The 18,751-nt window shown below is 39.2% G+C and overlaps 1 protein-coding gene across 2 annotated transcripts; it reads right to left on the reverse strand.

Annotated features, from left to right (window-relative positions):
• Positions 1 to 157: 157 nt before the first annotated feature.
• Positions 158 to 12,643, reverse strand: LOC133631822 (decapping and exoribonuclease protein-like). 2 transcript variants are annotated; one of them, XM_062023981.1, is made up of 7 exons: positions 12,454 to 12,643; positions 12,098 to 12,388; positions 6,420 to 6,646; positions 5,321 to 5,537; positions 1,339 to 1,474; positions 1,171 to 1,265; positions 158 to 1,107 (listed from the first exon to the last, which is right to left on the reverse strand). In XM_062023981.1, exons 2-7 carry the CDS (start codon positions 12,382 to 12,384, stop codon positions 999 to 1,001), a joined length of 1,071 nt encoding a protein of 356 aa, XP_061879965.1. In that variant the 5' UTR covers positions 12,385 to 12,388; positions 12,454 to 12,643; the 3' UTR covers positions 158 to 998. The 2 variants fall into 2 exon arrangements, with proteins under 2 accessions (XP_061879965.1, XP_061879964.1); XM_062023980.1 differs by having other exon boundaries at positions 1,171 to 1,268; positions 12,454 to 12,642.
• Between the last annotated feature and the right edge of the window lie 6,108 nt (positions 12,644 to 18,751).

Genomic DNA, 18,751 nt, shown 5'->3' on the forward strand with positions numbered 1-18,751 from the left:
ACCCCAGGTGCATGTCGTTGGCGGTGTCTTTGTGTGTTTGTTTTTTTGTTTTATTAATATCAGGGGGCAATAAAATGTGTCTTTAACGATTCCGATTCGGAGCTCACCTTTTAACTCGGGCAGACAGAAACAAGACAACTATAGAATTTGTCAGAGATTTTTAATTGTTCCAACTGGTATACAAGAGGAAAACTTTGCAGAGAGCGATCGTAACCAACACCTACATGTAGCACACATGAATCCATTGAACATGCTAAGAGACTGGTATAGATAATAATAATAATAATAATAATAATAATAGATTTTATTTGTATAAAGCACTTTATATTGAGTAAACAATCTCAAAGTGAAATATATATGAAATATGACTTACTTCACCAATTATTATTATTAAAATGATTACTATTATTTATTTACTTATTTTTATTGTGATTACTTATGGAGTTTATTGTGAATAAATTGTGAACAGGAAGTGAACAAAAAGTTTTAGCAACTGTTATGTAAAGAAAAGGGGTAGGATTAAATAAGCTGTGCTTCTTCCTACTCCTTTTCGAACATGTTGAAAAGAGAAACTGGAAATTGTGATGTATCATGTTGTATGCTTGCATGTTCCAAATAAACTCAAACTCAACTCAACTCAACTCTAAGTGCTACAGTGTATTAACAATAAATAAATAAAATAAAATAGAGACAAAATATAATAAAATAAATAAATAAAAATAAACAGTAGAACAGCCAAATAGTTATAGCTAGTATGCAAATATCTAAAAAAAAAAAGAGGCTTTTTTTAAAAAAGGCGCTTTTAAGCCTTTTTTAAAAGCATCCACAGTCTGTGGTGCCCTCAAGTGGTCAGGGAGAGCGTTGCACAGACTGGGAGCGGCGGAGCGGAAAGCTCGGAGTAAAATGAGATGAGTAAAATGTGCTTATAGTGCCACGTTGTTTAGATTAGTTGTAATTATTTATTGCTAAGCGTAAATTTGTACCGATGGTGTGCATTTTTAATCCATTTCCTCCACGTACCAGTCCGGCAGGAAGGAATAAGATGAGTTCCTGTGAACAGAGTAGGTCACATCGGAGCTCTCTTCCCTGGAGAACAGATATACCACGCTGCAATAGAGAGAATACCTGTTAGCAGGCTAAACTTCTATCTTTTTAAACAAAAGGTCTCACCAGGGATCGTCTTCGGTCGCCACCTTCTTGACAAAAGACAGGAATTTGCTGCAGAAGTTCATGCAGACATTTGGCTTCCAGAAGTTTCCCTCACACTGCTGAAAAGATACAAATAAAGTTACTCTTTGTTTGCCATTGCAATAACATCTAACAACAACAACAGTCTACCTCAGCAATCCTAGGAATATCGCTGACTTCAAAAGTCTCCACAGACTCAACAATTTTGTCTTCATTTTGGAAGCCTGCGACGATGCGAGGGACTCCGAGGACGTAGGTCTGTGCCCACCACTTGTAGAGCTTATACCTGACAAGAAAGAAAATGAGTCAGAGAACAAAGCGAAATAAGATCTACTAGGCTGCGTCCACATTATTGGTTTGGTACTCTGTTATGGACCAAACATTTTCAAAGATTGCTTTTGGTGCAAATGACTTATCACTCATACTAGTATTTTTTATTATTGGACCAAATGATAATTTTTTGTCTGGGAGATGGCGCCGCTGTAGTGGCTGCTGTCCGCAGGAGCTCAGGACTCTTGTCTTTCCCCCTTTGTGTTGGTGATGTTTCCCTCTTGTTTCTTCTGTGTTTCTTGGATCGGCCCTCTCCAGGACTGTGCAACAAGGGCTGACACTTTAGTGGCTTCTGCCCAGCTTTTTGGTGCTTTTTTTGGGAACTTTAGGATGCGCCTCGGGGGAAGCCGTGGCTTTGTTTGCGCCAGAGACAGGCTGCTGGCTCGCTGCCGCGCTGGAGTCGGCGTGTAGAAACCGGAAGAGATGCGCAGGAGGAGACAGGGCTGTGGCGCTAGTAGCGTTGGGCGTCGGGATAGACAAGCTTCACGGAACCCTGGCTGAGTTGGCGTGTATCGGACACTTCTGTCTTTTTGGATGGATTCTCGCTAATCCGCGTGGACTGGACATTGGCCAAGAGCTTGTGGTGGGCAGCCTCGGCTTCCTTGGTTGCTTTGTTGATGTTGACGATCTGTCACACCACATCTTATGTTTCCTTAGATTGTGTTTATTTCCTGTGGAGCGCTCCTATTTCTGGTTCCTTTTCCTGCATGACTCTTTCCCCTCACCGGCCGCTGATTGGCAGCCTGGCCACACCGGGTAGTGGTTGTCAATCAGCTGGCTTCTATAAATGCCTGCACGGCCCTTTCATCTGGGCTCGAGGATTGTTTCTGTTACTGTTAGCTGCATGAATGCTCATCCTGTGTTGAATATAATTGTAGTGGTTTCCCTTTAGTGGATTCTCCTGATCACAACAGACCTTCACGGGAGCCCGGGAGTCCGGTTTTAACAATGCTTTTATTGTTGTGCACACGCTCCAGGACAGTACTCTGTTCGGCAACTTCCGGTCTTTTCCTGCTGAGTGGACACGCCAGGACAGCACTCGGCTCTGCGACTTTTCAGTCTCGTCCGGGTTGGCGTACCTTCCGTCTGTCTCTCTCGCGCGCGGCGTGGTCTCGGGCGTGTGTGGAGCGTCTGGCTCCAACTCCAACTCGTGTGTCATGGCCCCGGCCGCTGCTGATGAGCATGACAAGTGATTGGATGATTAGCCCCAGCTGGGCAATCCAATCACCTGCCAGCTGTGCTTCGAGACCGGTCCTTACACACCCCATTCCGCAGCAGGCGCGCAGACCACGCCCCCCTCCACAATAATTATATACTTGTCTTACCTGCACGTCATCCTCCTGTCTCCTGCTTCTTGGGGTCAGGACTACCGCAGCCATGCGAGTACGTGACAGAATCTTCTGTCTGTGAATCAGCTCCATGACGCCGACATGGAGCTGATGTTTTGGACCGTACATGTCTTGGAGGACATTAAGGCCAGGTTTGTGCGGTTCCAACTCACGGCAAGCTCGCTCCTTCTCCCTCTGCCGCCGCCTCCCGCGCTGCGCCCAGCACAGCCACCGCCTTCCGCTCTTCCAGTGGGACTTCCAACACCTCTTCCTGCCTAGTTTCAAGTGGGTCTGCCGACACAACCATCTGGCTTGTCTCAAGTGAGTCTACCGACGACGCCACGTCCAGCTCGTACCCCAGCCCGGCCTCTTCCTGCTAGTCCAGTGATGTCTCCTCTGGAGCCCACCGCGCTGTCCTATTGGGACTCTGCACGGGACTTCCATGCATCCATCCATCTTCTTCCGCTTATCCGAGGTCGGGTCGCGGGGGCAGCAGCCTAAGCAGGGAAACCCAGACTTTCCTCTCCCCAGCCACTTCGTCCAGCTCTTCCCGGGGGATCCCGAGGCGTTCCCAGGCCAGCCGGGAGACATAGTCTTCCCAACGTGTCCTGGGTCTTCCCCGTGGCCACCGGTTGGACGTGCCCTAAACACCTCCCTAGGGAGGCATTCGGGTCGCATCCTGACCAGATGCCCGAACCACCTCATCTGGCTCCTCTCCATGTGGAGGAGCAGCGGCTTTACTTTAAGTTCCTCCCGGATGACAGAGCTTCTCACCCTATCTCTAAGGGAGAGCCCCGCCACCCGGCGGGGGAAACTAATTTCGGCCGCTTGTACCCGTGATCTTGTCCTTTCGGTCATAACGCAAAGCTCATGACCATAGGTGAGGATGGGAACGTAGATCGACCGGTAAATTGAGAGCTTTGCCTTACGGCTCAGCTCCTCTTCACCACAACGGATCGATACAGCGTCCGCATTACTGAAGACGCCGCACCGATCCGCCTGTCGATCTCACCATCCACTCTTCCCTCACTCGTGAACAAGACTCTGAGGTACTTGAACTCCTCCACTTGGGGCAGGGTCTCCTCCCCAACCCGGAGATGGCACTCCACCCTTTTCCGGGCGAGAACCATGGACTCGGACTTGGAGGTGCTGATTCTCATCCCGGTCGCTTCACACTCGGCTGCGAACCGATCCAGTGAGAGCTGAAGATCCTGGCCAGATGAAGCCATCAGGACCACATCATCTGCAAAAAGCAGAGACCTAATTCTGCAGCCACCAAAACCGGATCCCCTCAACGCCTTGACTGCGCCTAGAAATTCTGTCCATGAAAGTTCTGAACAGAATGGGTGACAAAGGGCAGCCTTGGCGGAGTCCAACCCTCACTGGAAACGTGTCCAACTTACTGCCGGCAATGCGGACCAAGCTCTGACACTGATCATACAGGGAGCGAACCGCCACAATCAGACAGTCCGATACCCCATACTCTCTGAGCACTCCCCACAGGACTTCCCGAGGGACACGGTCGAATTCCTTCTCCAAGTCCACAAAGCACATGTAGACTGGTTGGGCAAACTCCCATGCACCCTCAAGGACCCTGCCGAGAGTATAGAGCTGGTCCACAGTTCCACAACCAGGACGAAAACCGCACTGTTCCTCCTGAATCCGAGGTTTGACTATCCGGCGTAGCCTGCTCTCCAGTACACCTGAATAAACCTTACCGGGAAGTGTGATCCCACGATAGTTGGAACACACCCTACGGTTCCCCTTCTTAAAGAGAGGAACCACCACCCCGGTCTGCCAATCCAGAGGTACCGCTCCCGATGTCCACGCGATGCTGAAGAGTCTTGTCAACCAAGACAGCCCCACAGCATCCAGAGCCTTAAGGAACTCCGGGCGGTCTTCATCCACCCCCGGGGCCTTGCCACAGAGGAGCTTTTTAACTACCTCAACAACCTCAGCCCCAGAAATAGGAGAGCCCACCACAGATTCCCCAGGGACAGCTTCCTCATAGGAAGACGTGTTGGTGGGATTGAGGAGGTCTTCGAAGTATTCCCTCCACCGATCCACAACATCCGCAGTCGAGGTCAGCAGAACACCATCCCCACCATACACGGTGTTGACAGTGCACTGCTTCACCTTCCTGAGGCGGCGGATGGTGGTCCAGAATCGCTTCGAAGCCGTCCAGAAGTCGTTTTCCATGGCACGGGACGTGTCGTTGTCAAATTAACCTCCATAAATGCTGGCTGGAAAATTGCAACATTACCTAAAGGCAGTCCGCAGCGAGTATGCCCGTTTTCCCCCCAAGTGTTTGAGCCACTACCGAGTCTGCAACCAGACGTAACGCCATGTGGAACAAAGGTATGGAAATATGGTACCGTTTGACTTTACGTGAATCGTTCCCTTTACTAACAACGGAATTCAGTCAGTCCCTTTAAACGTACCAAATTCGGTACCCATTCCTAAGCAATGCCAACCTGGGGAAATTGTAACGCTGCTGGCCGGTGTGCACTCCTGCTGTCTTCAGCTCAACGTAGCAGGCTGGAGGATCCGGGGCATTAGGATCTTTATCTCGGCAATCCACATGACCGGAGAACAGGAGACTGTGATCTTCGAGACGGGTTTGGACCACGATGTAGAAACCCTCGATAGCGTTGACCACGCCACTTGGATCCGGTAAACCATCAATGGTATCTTCAGGGACAAATAGTATATCAATTGTAACAGAACAAAACCAGAGTACAAAACAATGAAATAGACCAGGGGTCCCCAAACTATGGCCCGCCAGCGCCCACAATCCGGCCAGCGGGACGTCCCAAGTTTAAAATAAATACAGGGTTTCTTCTATATGTATTTAATCGTGGCGTGGCGCCACGGCTAAATTGAAGATGCCACACCTTAAAAGTTAGAATTTTTGTATTTATTTATGTGCGAACAAATATATTTTGTATGAATGGATGTATAACGTGTATTACCTAGTGATGCGCAGAAAATGTGGCCACTGAAAAACTTTGATCAACCATGAGCAAGACGCACGCCAGTGTCTGGAGCCTCCGCGGTAAGACGAGGCGCCGCCCGCGCACCCGCGTTCCCGCACTTTTGCTATGGTGGTTGGCGGCTTGGGCGATGGGGCGGCGTCTTTCCAGCAGCGGGACGCGCACAGGCCCGCTTTGCATTCCAGCCCGACCCACGCAGCCTTAAGAGCAAATCCTTGTCCGGAAGTTATGGCTCTGACTTGTCAACTTCTCTTACCCGCATTTTTTTAACATGTGATGCCAGATGTACAACAGTGGCGATTGCTAAAGACTGTAAGGGAAGTTTAGCTTACCCTAAAATATAAAAAATAGTGGTCAGATATATTCTTTTGTGTTTGCATTTCATTGAATAAATGTGTTAGGATGTGTCTAACTTTTGTTTACAATCAGCTAGATTTACTTTACAAAAGATAATTGTGGGATATTTTTCTTGTTGCCCCACTTATGTTTGATTCTATTAAAGGTTTGGATATATTTTGAGAAGAAGAAAAAAGAAGCCGGAGAGGTAAATTGTGGGGACCCCTGAAATAGACCCTCCTACCTGAACACATGTACTGGACAAACTTGTGGCCCAAGTATAAGCCCATTTCATGACTCTCAATGAGATGGGCTTCACTTTGGCGAGCAGCTTCTGTTTCTCCATCACTGATGTAAAGCGTTCCTCTGAACTTGGTGACGGCCAGCGACCAGATTGACAAGTTGTTATATGGTGTTGTCAACAAGCGTGCCAAGCGGCCACGGTCTGTCACAAAGTCCAAATCCAAAGCTCTGAGGAGAGAGAAAAAGGTCAAATGCATGAAATGTATCATGTAACTCACAGGTGTCCAAACTTTTTCCACACTAAATAGAATCAATGCATGCGCGGGCCATTTTGATATTTTACATTTTAAAACCAATACAATATATCATTTTTTTTAAACCTTTAGGGCTCCCCTCAAGTTTGGTACCAGAGACCGGCAAGGGTCTCACTCAGAAAAATAAAGAAGTCATATATTACTATTTTCTTTTATTCAATGCTTAAAGGCCTACTGAAAGCCACCACTAGCGACCACGCAGTCTGATAGTTTATATATCAATGATGAAATCTTAACATTGCAACACATGCCAATACGGCCGGGTTAACTTATAAAGTGACATTTTAAATTTCCCGGGAAATATCCGGCTGAAACGTCGCGGTATGATGACGTATGCGCGTGACGAAGTCCGAGTAACGGAAGTTATGGTACCCCGTAGAATCCTACACAAAAAGCTCTGTTTTCATTTCATAATTCCACAGTATTCTGGACATCTTTTGCAATTTGTTTAATGAACAATGAAGGCTGCAAAGAAGACAGTTGTAGGTGGGATCGGTGTATTAGCAGCGGACTACAGCAACACAACCAGGAGGACTTTGTTGGAGAGCAGACGCGCTAGCCGCCGACCTCACCTTGACTTCCTACGCCTCCGGGCCGCCAAACGCATCGGGTGAAGTCCTTCGTCCTTCTGCCGATCGCTGGAACGCAGGTGAGCACGGGTGTTGATGAGCAGATGAGGGCTGGCTGGCGTAGGTGGAGAGCTAATGTTTTTAGCATAGCTCTGTGCGGTCCGGTTGCTAAGTTGCTAAGTTAGCTTCAATGGTGTCGTTAGCACAGCATTGTTAACCTTCGCCAGCCTGGAAAGCATTAACCGTGTATTTACATGTCCACGGTTTAATAGTATTGTTGATTTTCTATCTATCCTTCCAGTCAGGGCTTTATTTCTTTTGTTTCTATATGCAGTTAAAGCACGATGCTATCACGTTAGCTCGTAGCTAAAGCGTTTCGCCGATGTATTGTCGTGGAGATAAAAGGCACTGAATGTCCATTTGGCGTTCTGGACTCTCATTTTCAAGAGGATATAGTATCCCAGGTGGTTTAAAATACAAATCTGTGATCCACAATAAAAAAAGGAGAGTGTGGAATCCAATGAGCCAGCTTGTACCTAAGTTACGGTCAGAGCGAAAAAAGATACGTCCATCACTGCCTCTCAAGTCCTTCACTGTAACGTTCCTCATCCACGAATCTTTCATCCTCGCTCAAATTAATGGGGTAATCGTCACTTTCTCGGTCCGAATCTCTCTCGCTCCATTGTAAACAACGGGGAATTGTGAGGAATACTAGCTCCTGTGACGTCACGCTACTTCCGCTACAGGCAAGGCTTTTTTTTATCAGCGAGCAAAAGTTGCCAACTTTATCGTCGATGTTCTCTACTAAATCCTTTCAGCAAAAATATGGCAATATCGCGAAATGATCAAGTATGACACATAGAATGGATCTGCTATTCCCGTTTAAATAAAAAAAATCATTTCAGTAGGCCTTTAAATCTCTCTCGATCAACTTCAGTTCCATCTGTCAAAAGAAAGGTGGATTTTTTATTTTTTAAATATTGTATGCCTTTTTTTGTCAAAACTTGTTCCATGGCATCAACACAAAATTTGCAACATTTCACCCAACCCTCCGAAAAATGTCCAAGTGAAATATTTGATGTGAGAAATAAGTCATAACTTTCAATGCGTAAGTCTCTACACCAGGGGTCACCAACGCGGTGCCCGCGGGCACCAGGTCGCCCGTAAGGACCAGATGAGTAGCCCGCTGGCCTGTTCTAAAAATAGCTCAAATAGCAGCACTTACCAGTGAGCTGCCTCTATTTTTTAAATTTTATTTATTTACTACCCGACATTTTTTATTCTAACAGAGACAAAACTCAAATAGAATTTGAAAATCCAAGAAAATATTTTAAAGACTTGGTCTTCACTTGTTTAAATAAATTCTTCTTTTTTTTTTACTTTGCTTCTTATAACTTTCAGAAATACAATTTTAGAGAAAAAATACAACCTTAAAAATGATTTTAGGATTTTTAAACACATATACCTTTTTACCTTTTAAATTCCTTCCTCTTCTTTCCTGACAATTTAAATCAATGTTCAAGTAAAAAAAAAATTTTTATTGTAAAGAATAATAAATACATTTTAATTTAATTCCTCATTTTAGTTTCTAATTTCTTGACGAAGAATATTTGTGAAATATTTTTTCAAACTTATTATGATTCAAATTCAAAAAAAATATTCTGGCAAATCTAGAAAATCTGTAGAATCAAATTTAAATCTTATTTCAAAGTCTTTTGAATTTCTTTTAAAATTTTTGTCATGGAAAATGTAGAAGAAATAATGATTTGTCTTTGTTAGAAATATAGCTTGGTCCAATTTGTTATATATTCTAACAAAGTGCAGATTGGATTTTAACCTATTTAAAACATGTCATCAAAATTCTAAAATTAATCTTAATCAGGAAAAATTACTAATGATGTTCCATAAATTATTTTTTTTATTTTTTCAAAAAGATTCGAATGAGCTAGTTTTTCTCTTCTTTTTTTCGGTTGAATTTTGAATTTTAAAGAGTCGAAATTGAAGATAAACTATGTTTCAAAATTTAATTGTCATTTTTTTCGTGTTTTCTCCTCTTGTAAACCGTTGAATTAAGTGTAAATATCATTAATTATTAATAATAACATAGAGTTAAAGGTAAATTGAGCAAATTGGCTATTTCTGGCAATTTATTGAAGTGTGTATCAAACTGGTAGCCCTTCGCATTAATCACTACCCAAGAAGTAGCTCTTGCTTTCAAAAAGGTTGCTGACCCCGGCTCTAGATCAACTTCAGATCTAGCCATCGATTATTTGTTTTTATTTTTCATGTTTTTTGTTGTTTGTTTATGACATTTTTGTCAAAGGAAACTTAGTTTTTTTATATGGCAAACACAAAATATACAATATTTTCCCCCACAAAATATTTCAAAGTGGAATTTTTGATGAGTATTTGGAGCCTCGAATAGGTCCATAGTTCATAACATTGATTTAGATCTAGACAGAGGTGGGTAGTAACGCGCTACATTTACTCCGTTACATCTACTTGAGTAACTTTTGGGATAAATTGTACTTCTAAGAGTAGTTTTAATGCAACATACTTTTACTTTTACTTGAGTATATTTATAGAGAAGAAATGCTACTTTCACTCCGCTCCATTTATCTACATTCAGCTCGCTACTCGCTACTGATTTTTAGCGATCTGTTAATGCACGCTTTGTTTGTTTTGCTTTGTCAGACAGACCTTCAAAGTAGGATCTATGCATGCCTGCGTTTCACCAATCAAATGCAGTCACTGGTGACGTTTGACTCCGTTTCACCAATCAAACAGAGCCAGGCGGTCACGTGACCGCCGCTGAAACAACAACAAGCTTAAGCTTACATGAACTCAACATCAAATTTGAGGAAGCACATGGCGGTAAGTAACATTAGTAGATATTTTGGCTGTCACCGTAGGCCAGGGGTCAGCAACCTTTTTAAAACCGAGAGCTACTTCTTGGGTAGTGATTAATGCGAAGGGCTACCAGTTTGATACACACTTCAATAAATTGCCAGAAATAGCCAATTTGCTCAATTTACCTTTAACTCTGTGTTATTATTAATAATTAATGATATTTACACTTAATTGAACGGTTTAAAAGAGGAGAAAACACGAAAAAAATGACAATTAAATTTTGAAACATAGTTTATCTTCAATTTCGACTCTTTAAAATTCAAAATTCAACCGAAAAAAAGAAGAGAAAAAGTAGCTAATTTGAATCTTTTTGAAAAAATAATTTATGGAACATCATTAGTAATTTTTCCTGATTAAGATTAATTTTAGAATTTTGATGACATGTTTTAAATAGGTTAAAATCCAATCTACACTTTGTTAGAATATATAACAAATTGGACCAAGCTATATTTCTAACAAAGACAAATCGTTATTTCTTCTAGATTTTCCAGAACAAAAATTTTAAAAGAAATTCAAAAGACTTTGAAATAAGATTTAAATTTGATTCTACAGATTTTCCAGAATAATTTTTTTGAATTTTAATCATAATAAGTTTGAAGAAATATTTCACAAATATTCTTCGTCGAAAAAACAGAAGCTTAAATGAAGAATTAAATTAAAATGTATTTATTATTCTTTACAATAAAAAAAATAAATGTACTTGAACATTGATTTAAATTGTCAGGAAAGAAGAGGAAGGAATTTAAAAGGTAAAAAGGTATATATCTTTAAAAATCCTAAAATCATTTTTAAGGTTGTATTTTTTCTCTAAAATTGTCTTTCTGAAAGTTATAAGAAGCAAAGTAAAAAAATTAATGAATTTATTTAAACAAGTGAAGACCAAGTCTTTAAAATATTTTCTTGGATTTTCAAATTCTATTTGAGTTTTGTCTCTCTTAGAATTAAAAATGTCGGGCAAAGCGAGACCAGCTTGCTAGTAAATAAATACAATTTAAAAAATAGAGGCAGCTCACTGGTAAGTGCTGCTATTTGAGCTATTTTTAGAACAGGCCAGCGGGCTACTCATCTGGTCCTTACGGGCGACCTGGTGCCCGCGGGCACCACGTTGGTGACCCCTGCCGTAGGCTGATGTTAGCTTCCCTGCTATGAATCACTGTCCAACGTACATCGTGTGGGGACATTTATTAACGCACTGCAGACTCACAGACACACACACACACGCACACACACTCACGCATGCATACAAACACCTATCAGTTTATGGTTTGCGTAAAGGCTAACTTGTTATTTTCCTTCGTAATCTCTGCCTACTGAGCCTCAATTTGCCTTCATTTTTTTATGTTAATGTATTATTATTTAATATATATTATTGTTTTAGTTGCTTAAGAGATATTCCTGGCTCTGAATTTGCTCATTGCTATTTTTTATGTTTTTGTGCATTATTTGTTGCCGTCATCATTAAAGGAACAGGTTACTCATCAGTTACTCAGTACTTGAGTAGTTTTTCACAACATACTTTTGACTTTTACTCAAGTAAATATTTGGGTGACTACTCCTTACTTTTACTTGAGTAATAAATCTCTAAAGTAATAGTACTCTTACTTGAGTACAATTTCTGGCTACTCTACCCACCTCTGGATGTAGATTTGCGAAAGGACAGTTTTAGATTAAACACACACACTGCATGGCAAATTTGTGCTATTAGAGTCAACATCTCTTGTTACATTTACTTATATGCTTTTTTAGTTCACTTTTTTTTAAACAAGTATATTCAGAATGTGTCACGGGCGGAGAAAACATTAGGTGCGGATCCCAAATGGCCCCCACCTGCCACACTTTGGACACCCCTGATCTAAGGAAACTATAGGTGAGTGTAGTATTCTCACGATGAAGACGATGCCTTCTGTTTGAGGTGTGACTTGTTGGTCAAGATCCATCGGAGGATGGGGTAAAGACTTGTCCTCACACTCTCATCTCTCATCACATAGCGGTCCGGGTAGCCGTCCATCAGATCAAATTGCGGGTCTTGGTGAGGTTCCACATAGTATCTCATCCGACTCCTGTCATGGATGACTCTCTGCTCTGAGTCGATGGAAAACGAACCCACCTCAACTCGTGGTTGGAATTGAGGGGCTTCATTGACATAACTGTTGAACTGGGTACTCAAAGACATTGTTCTAAAAAAGGAGACAAGTTCAAACAATTGAGGTAAAAGTAGCATAAAAAGCCCTCCAAAACTCACCCAACCGGCTGAAGTGTCCAGAGAGGTGAAGTGAGGTCAATGTGCTGGTGGCCTAGTGATTGTGTCCTGTCTCTGCCCGCTGTTGATATGCCTTATCTTCATTGAGGTGCTGGTTCATCCTTGGCTGCTAGCAAGCTGAAAGACAGGAAATATCTGCGGCGAGGCCACTCCTCACATGCTGAGGAAGATAACAAGTTGTGTGCCCTTGCACGAAAACAGAAAAAGTAGAGCTTGAGCACAATAGATAATGACTAGAGCAGGGGTCACCAACGCGGTGCCCGCGGGCACCAGGTCGCCCGTAAGGACCAGATGAGTAGCCCGCTGGCCTGTTCTAAAAATATCTCAAATAGCAGCACTTACCAGTGAGCTGCCTCTATTTTTTAAATTGTATTTATTTATTAGCAAGCTGGTCTCGCTTTGCTCGACATTTTTAATTCTAAGAGAGACAAAACTCAAATAGAATTTCAAAAATCCAAGAAAATATTTTAAAGACTTGGTCTTCACTTGTTTAAATAAATTCATTATTTTTTTTACTTTGCTTCTTATAACTTTCAGAAAGACAATTTTAGAGACAAAATACAACCTTAAAAATGATTTTAGGATTTTTAAAAGCATATAGCTTTTTACCTTTTAAATTCCTTCCTCTTATTTCCTGACAATTTAAATCAATGTTCATGTCAATTTTTTTTAATTTATTGTAAAGAATAATAAATACATTTTAATTCAATTCTTCATTTTAGCTTCTGGTTTTTCGACGAAGAATATTTGTGAAATATTTCTTCAAACTTATCATGATTAAAATTCAAAAAAATTATTCTGGCAAATCTAGAAAATCGGTAGAATCAAATTTAAACCTTATTTCAAAGTCTTTTGAATTTCTTTTAAAATTTTTGTTCTGGAAAATCTAGAAGAAATAATAATTTGTCTTTGTTAGAAATATAGCTTGGTCCAATTTGTTATATATTCTAACAAAGTGCAGATTGGATTTTAACCTATTTAAAACATGTCATCAAAATTCTAAAATTAATCTTAATCAGGGAAAATTACTAATGATGTTCCATAAATTATTTTTTAAATTTTTTCAAAAAGATTCAAATTAGCTAGTTTTTCTCTTCTTTTTTTCGGTTGAATTTTGAATTTTAAAGAGTCGAAATTGAAGATAAACTATGTTTCAAAATTTAACTGTCATTTTTTTCGTGTTTTCTCCTCTTTTAAACCGTTCAATTAAGTGTAAATATCATTAATTATTAATAATAACATAGAGTTAAAGGTAAATTGAGCAAATTGGCTATTTCTGGCAATTTATTGAAGTGTGTATCAAACTGGTAGCCCTTCGCATTAATCACTACCCAAGAAGTAGCTCTTGCTTTCAAAAAGGTTGCTGACCCCTGGACTAGAGCAACTTATACATCATTATTCTAACACTTCCAATCTATCAATGTTTACTTATATAGCCCTAAATCACGAGTGTCTCAAAGGGCTGCACAAGCCACAACGACATCCTCGGCTCAGATCCCACATCAGGGCAAGGAAAAACTCAACCCAATGGGATAACAATAAAATATTTATAAGTACACATTTGTTTTCTTTTTTTATTATTTCTTTTAATTAGGGATGTCCGATAATGGCTTTTTGCCGATATCCGATATTCCGATATTGTCCAACTCTTTAATTACCGATACCGATATCAACTGATATATACAGTCGTGGAATTAACACATTATTATGCCTAATTTGGACAACCAGGTATGGTGAAGATAAGGTACTTTTTAAAAAAAAATAATAAAATAAGATAACTAAATTAAAAACATTTTCCTGAATAAAAAAGAAAGTAAAACAATATAAAAACAGTTACATAGAAACTAGTAATGAATGAAAATGAGTAAAATGAAGTGTTAAAGGTTAGTACTATTAGTGGAGCAGCAGCACGCACAATCATGTGTGCTTACGGACTGTATCCCTTGCAGACTGTATTGATATATATTGATATATAATGTAGGAAGCAGAATATTAATAACAGAAATAAATGGGGGAGGGAGGTTTTTTGGGTTGGTGCACTAATTGTAAGTGTATCTTGGGTTTTTTATGTGGATTTAATAACAAAAAACAAAACAAAAAAAACAACAACAAAAAAAAACGATACAGATAATTAAAAAAAACAGATACCGATAATTTCCGATATTACATTTTAACGCATTTATCGGCCGATAATATCGGACATCCCTACTTTTAATGAATGAAGTAATGTTTATGACAACCTTTTTCCAAAACACAATATAGAATGTGAGATATAACAGGATAGTGTAGATCACAATATAGAATGTGAGATATAACAGGATAGTGTAGATCACAATATAGAATGTGAGATATAACAGGATAGTGTAGAACACAATATAGAATGTGAGATATAACAGGATAGTGTAGATCACAATATAGAATGTGAGATATAACAGGATAGTGTAGAACACAATATAGAATGTGAGATACAACAGGATAGTGTAGAACACAATATAGAATGTGAGATATAACAGGATAGTGTAGATCACAATATAGAATGTGAGATATAACAGGATAGTGTAGAACACAATATAGAATGTGAGATACAACAGGATAGTGTAGATCACAATATAGAATGTGAGATATAACAGGGTAGTGTAGAACACAATATAGAATGTGAGATATAACAGGATAGTGTAGAACACAATATAGAATGTGAGGTATAACAGGATAGTGTAGAACACAATATAGAATGTGAGATATAACAGGATAGTGTAGAACACAATATAGAATGTGAGATATAACAGGATAGTGTAGATCACAATATAGAATGTGAGATATAACAGGATAGTGTAGAACACAATATAGAATGTGAGATATAACAGGATAGTGTAGATCACAATATAGAATGTGAGATATAACAGGATAGTGTAGAACACAATATAGAATGTGAGATACAACAGGATAGTGTAGAACACAATATAGAATGTGAGATATAACAGGATAGTGTAGATCACAATATAGAATGTGAGATATAACAGGATAGTGTAGAACACAATATAGATGTGAGATACAACAGGATAGTGTAGAACACAATATAGAATGTGAGATATAACAGGGTAGTGTAGAACACAATATAGAATGTGAGATATAACAGGATAGTGTAGAACACAATATAGAATGTGAGATATAACAGGGTAGTGTAGAACACAATATAGAATGTGAGATATAACAGGATAGTGTAGAACACAATGTAGAATGTGAGGTATAACAGGATAGTGTAGAACACAATATAGAATTTGAGATATAACAGGATAGTGTAGAACACAATATAGAATGTGAGATATAACAGGATAGTGTAGAACACAATATAGAATGTGAGATATAACAGGATAGTGTAGAACACAATATAGAATTTGAGATATAACAGGATAGTGTACAACACAATATAGAATGTGAGATATAACAGGACAGTGTACAACACAATATAGAATGTGAGATATAACAGGATAGTGTAGAACACAATATAGAATGTGAGATATAACAGGATAGTGTAGAACACAATATAGAATGTGAGGTATAACAGGACAGTGTAGAACACAATGTAGAATGTGAGATATAACAGGATAGTGTACAACACAATATAGAATGTGAGATATAACAGGATAGTGTAGAACACAATATAGAATGTGAGATACAACAGGATAGTGTAGAACACAATATAGAATGTGAGATATAACAGGATAGTGTAGAACACAATATAGAATGTGAAATATAACAGGATAGTGTAGAACACAATATAGAATGTGAGATATAACAAGACAATGTAGAACACAATATAGAATGTGAGATATAACAGGATAGTGTAGAACACAATATAGAATGTGAGATATAACAAGACAATGTAGAACACAATATAGAATGTGAGATATAACAGGATAGTGTAGAACACAATATAGAATGTGAGATATAACAGGATAGTGTAGAACACAATATAGAATGTGAGATATAACAAGAAAATGTAGAACACAATATAGAATGTGAGATATAACAGGATAGTGTAGAACACAATATAGAATGTGAGATATAACAGGATAGTGTAGAACACAATATAGAATGTGAGATATAACAGGATAGTGTAGAACACAATATAGAATGTGAGATATAACAAGACAATGTAGAACACAATATAGAATGTGAGATATAACAGGATAGTGTAGAACACAATATAGAATGTGAGATATAACAGGATAGTGTACAACACAATATAGAATGTGAGATATAACAGGATAGTGTAAAACACAATATAGAATGTGAGATATAACAGGATAGTGTAGAACACAATTTATAATATGTGAGATATAACAGGATAGTGTAGAACACAATATAGAATGTGAGATATAACAGGATAGTGTAGAACACAATATAGAATGTGAGATACAACAGGATAGTGTAGAACACAATATAGAATGTGAGATATAACAGGATAGTGTAGAACACAATATAGAATGTGAGATATAACAGGATAGTGTAGAACACAATATAGATTGTGAGATATAACAGGATAGTGTAGTACACAATATAGAATGTGAGATATAACAGGATAGTGTACAACACAATATAGAATGTGAGATATAACAGGGTAGTGTAAAACACAATATAGAATGTGAGATGTAACAGGATAGTGTAGAACACAATATAGAATGTGAGATATAACAGGATAGTGCGGAACACAATATAGAATGTGATATATAACAGGATAGTGTGGAACACAATATAGAATGTGAGATACAACAGGGTAGTGTAGAACACAATATAGAATGTGAGATATAACAGGATAGTGTAGAACACAATATAGAATGTGAGATATAACAGGATAGTGTACAACACAATATAGAATGTGAGATATAACAGGGTAGTGTAAAACACAATATAGAATGTGAGATGTAACAGGATAGTGTAGAACACAATATAGAATGTGAGATATAACAGGATAGTGCGGAACACAATATAGAATGTGATATATAACAGGATAGTGTGGAACACAATATAGAATGTGAGATACAACAGGGTAGTGTAGAACACAATATAGAATGTGAGATATAACAGGATAGTGTGGAACACAATTTATAATATGTGAGATATAACAGGATAGTGTAGAACACAATATAGAATGTGATATATAACAGGATAGTGTAGAACACAATATAGAATGTGAGATATAACAGGATAGTATAGAACACAATATAGAATGTGAGATATAACAGGATAGCGTAGAACACAATATAGAATGTGAGATATAACAGGATAATGCATACATTTAGCATTTGTTTTCAAAACGCTTACAAAAAAGTGGGACCCCAAACATTTACTGTGGGACCCCATTTTTATGATTTGATGGGGTCCCTGGGACCCCATTTAGAAACTTCCTAGCACCAACACTGCTGTCAACAGAGGAGAAAAAAATGCTTTATTGAAATAAATCTATTATTTCTAAAGCAAGTTGGCGTATGATTGACTAATGTTCACCTTTGGCACGCATATATGACATACAGTATAAAGAGGACACATATGATCTTTCTCACATTTCACAACATGGTCAGCCTACTTGATCTTTTTACGCGACTGCTAACTGTTAGCATTTCAGTTTGGCTTTGGCTCTTCAGCGTTTGAACTGGAGAAGCTAAAAGTCCCGCCAGAGGGGAAGCGCTAAAGTAGGAGTCCAGCTTAAAGAAAGAAAAGATCTAAGAAGTATTCTTCCGGAACCTTCTGAAGGTGCGTGCGGCGTTCTGAAGTGAGTCAACAGATGACGTCAGCATGAAGAAGGGGATGAGATGGGGGCGGGGCCAGGTCAGGTCACGTGACCTAACGACTAAAACCGCCATGTTTGCACACATCCTGTCACTTTTGAATGTGACAGGTGAAGGCTGCCACCTGCTGGTTACCAAAATAAAATACTGTAACCTATTCAATATGAGTCAATACATTAGTATTTATTCAATCAATAAATTAGTATTTATTCAATCATGTGACATCCATGGAATTTAATGACCGATTTGTTGCCTTTTAGAATCGCAATTCAGATGTGAATCCATTTTTTGCTTCATTGTGACTAACAATTGTATGGTATGACAACATTTCGTACGATATAAAATGTATTTTGTGTACTTCATGAAACAGTTTGAGTTGATTTATAAAAAAAAAAGATGTATTCAGTGCAATTCTATCACGCTTGTTTTTACTTGAAGCATGTTTTGGATTTAGAAACATACTCCATATTTATGATATTGTACAGTAGGTA

Source organism: Entelurus aequoreus, linkage group LG17, assembly GCF_033978785.1.
Source record: "Entelurus aequoreus isolate RoL-2023_Sb linkage group LG17, RoL_Eaeq_v1.1, whole genome shotgun sequence".
Taxonomy (NCBI): Eukaryota; Metazoa; Chordata; class Actinopteri; order Syngnathiformes; family Syngnathidae; genus Entelurus; species Entelurus aequoreus.

Bases quoted from the DNA above. Each gene is read 5' to 3' on its own strand.
- LOC133631822 (XM_062023980.1), bottom strand. From the start codon at position 12,384: ATGTCTTTGAGTACCCAGTTCAACAGTTATGTCAATGAAGCCCCTCAA. The intron at 1,269-1,338 runs GTAGACTGTTGT...GTATCTTTTCAG, and splicing joins ATATTCCTAGGATTGCTGAG to CAGTGTGAGGGAAACTTCTG. The intron at 1,108-1,170 runs GTGAGACCTTTT...TCTCTATTGCAG, and splicing joins GCGACCGAAGACGATCCCTG to CGTGGTATATCTGTTCTCCA.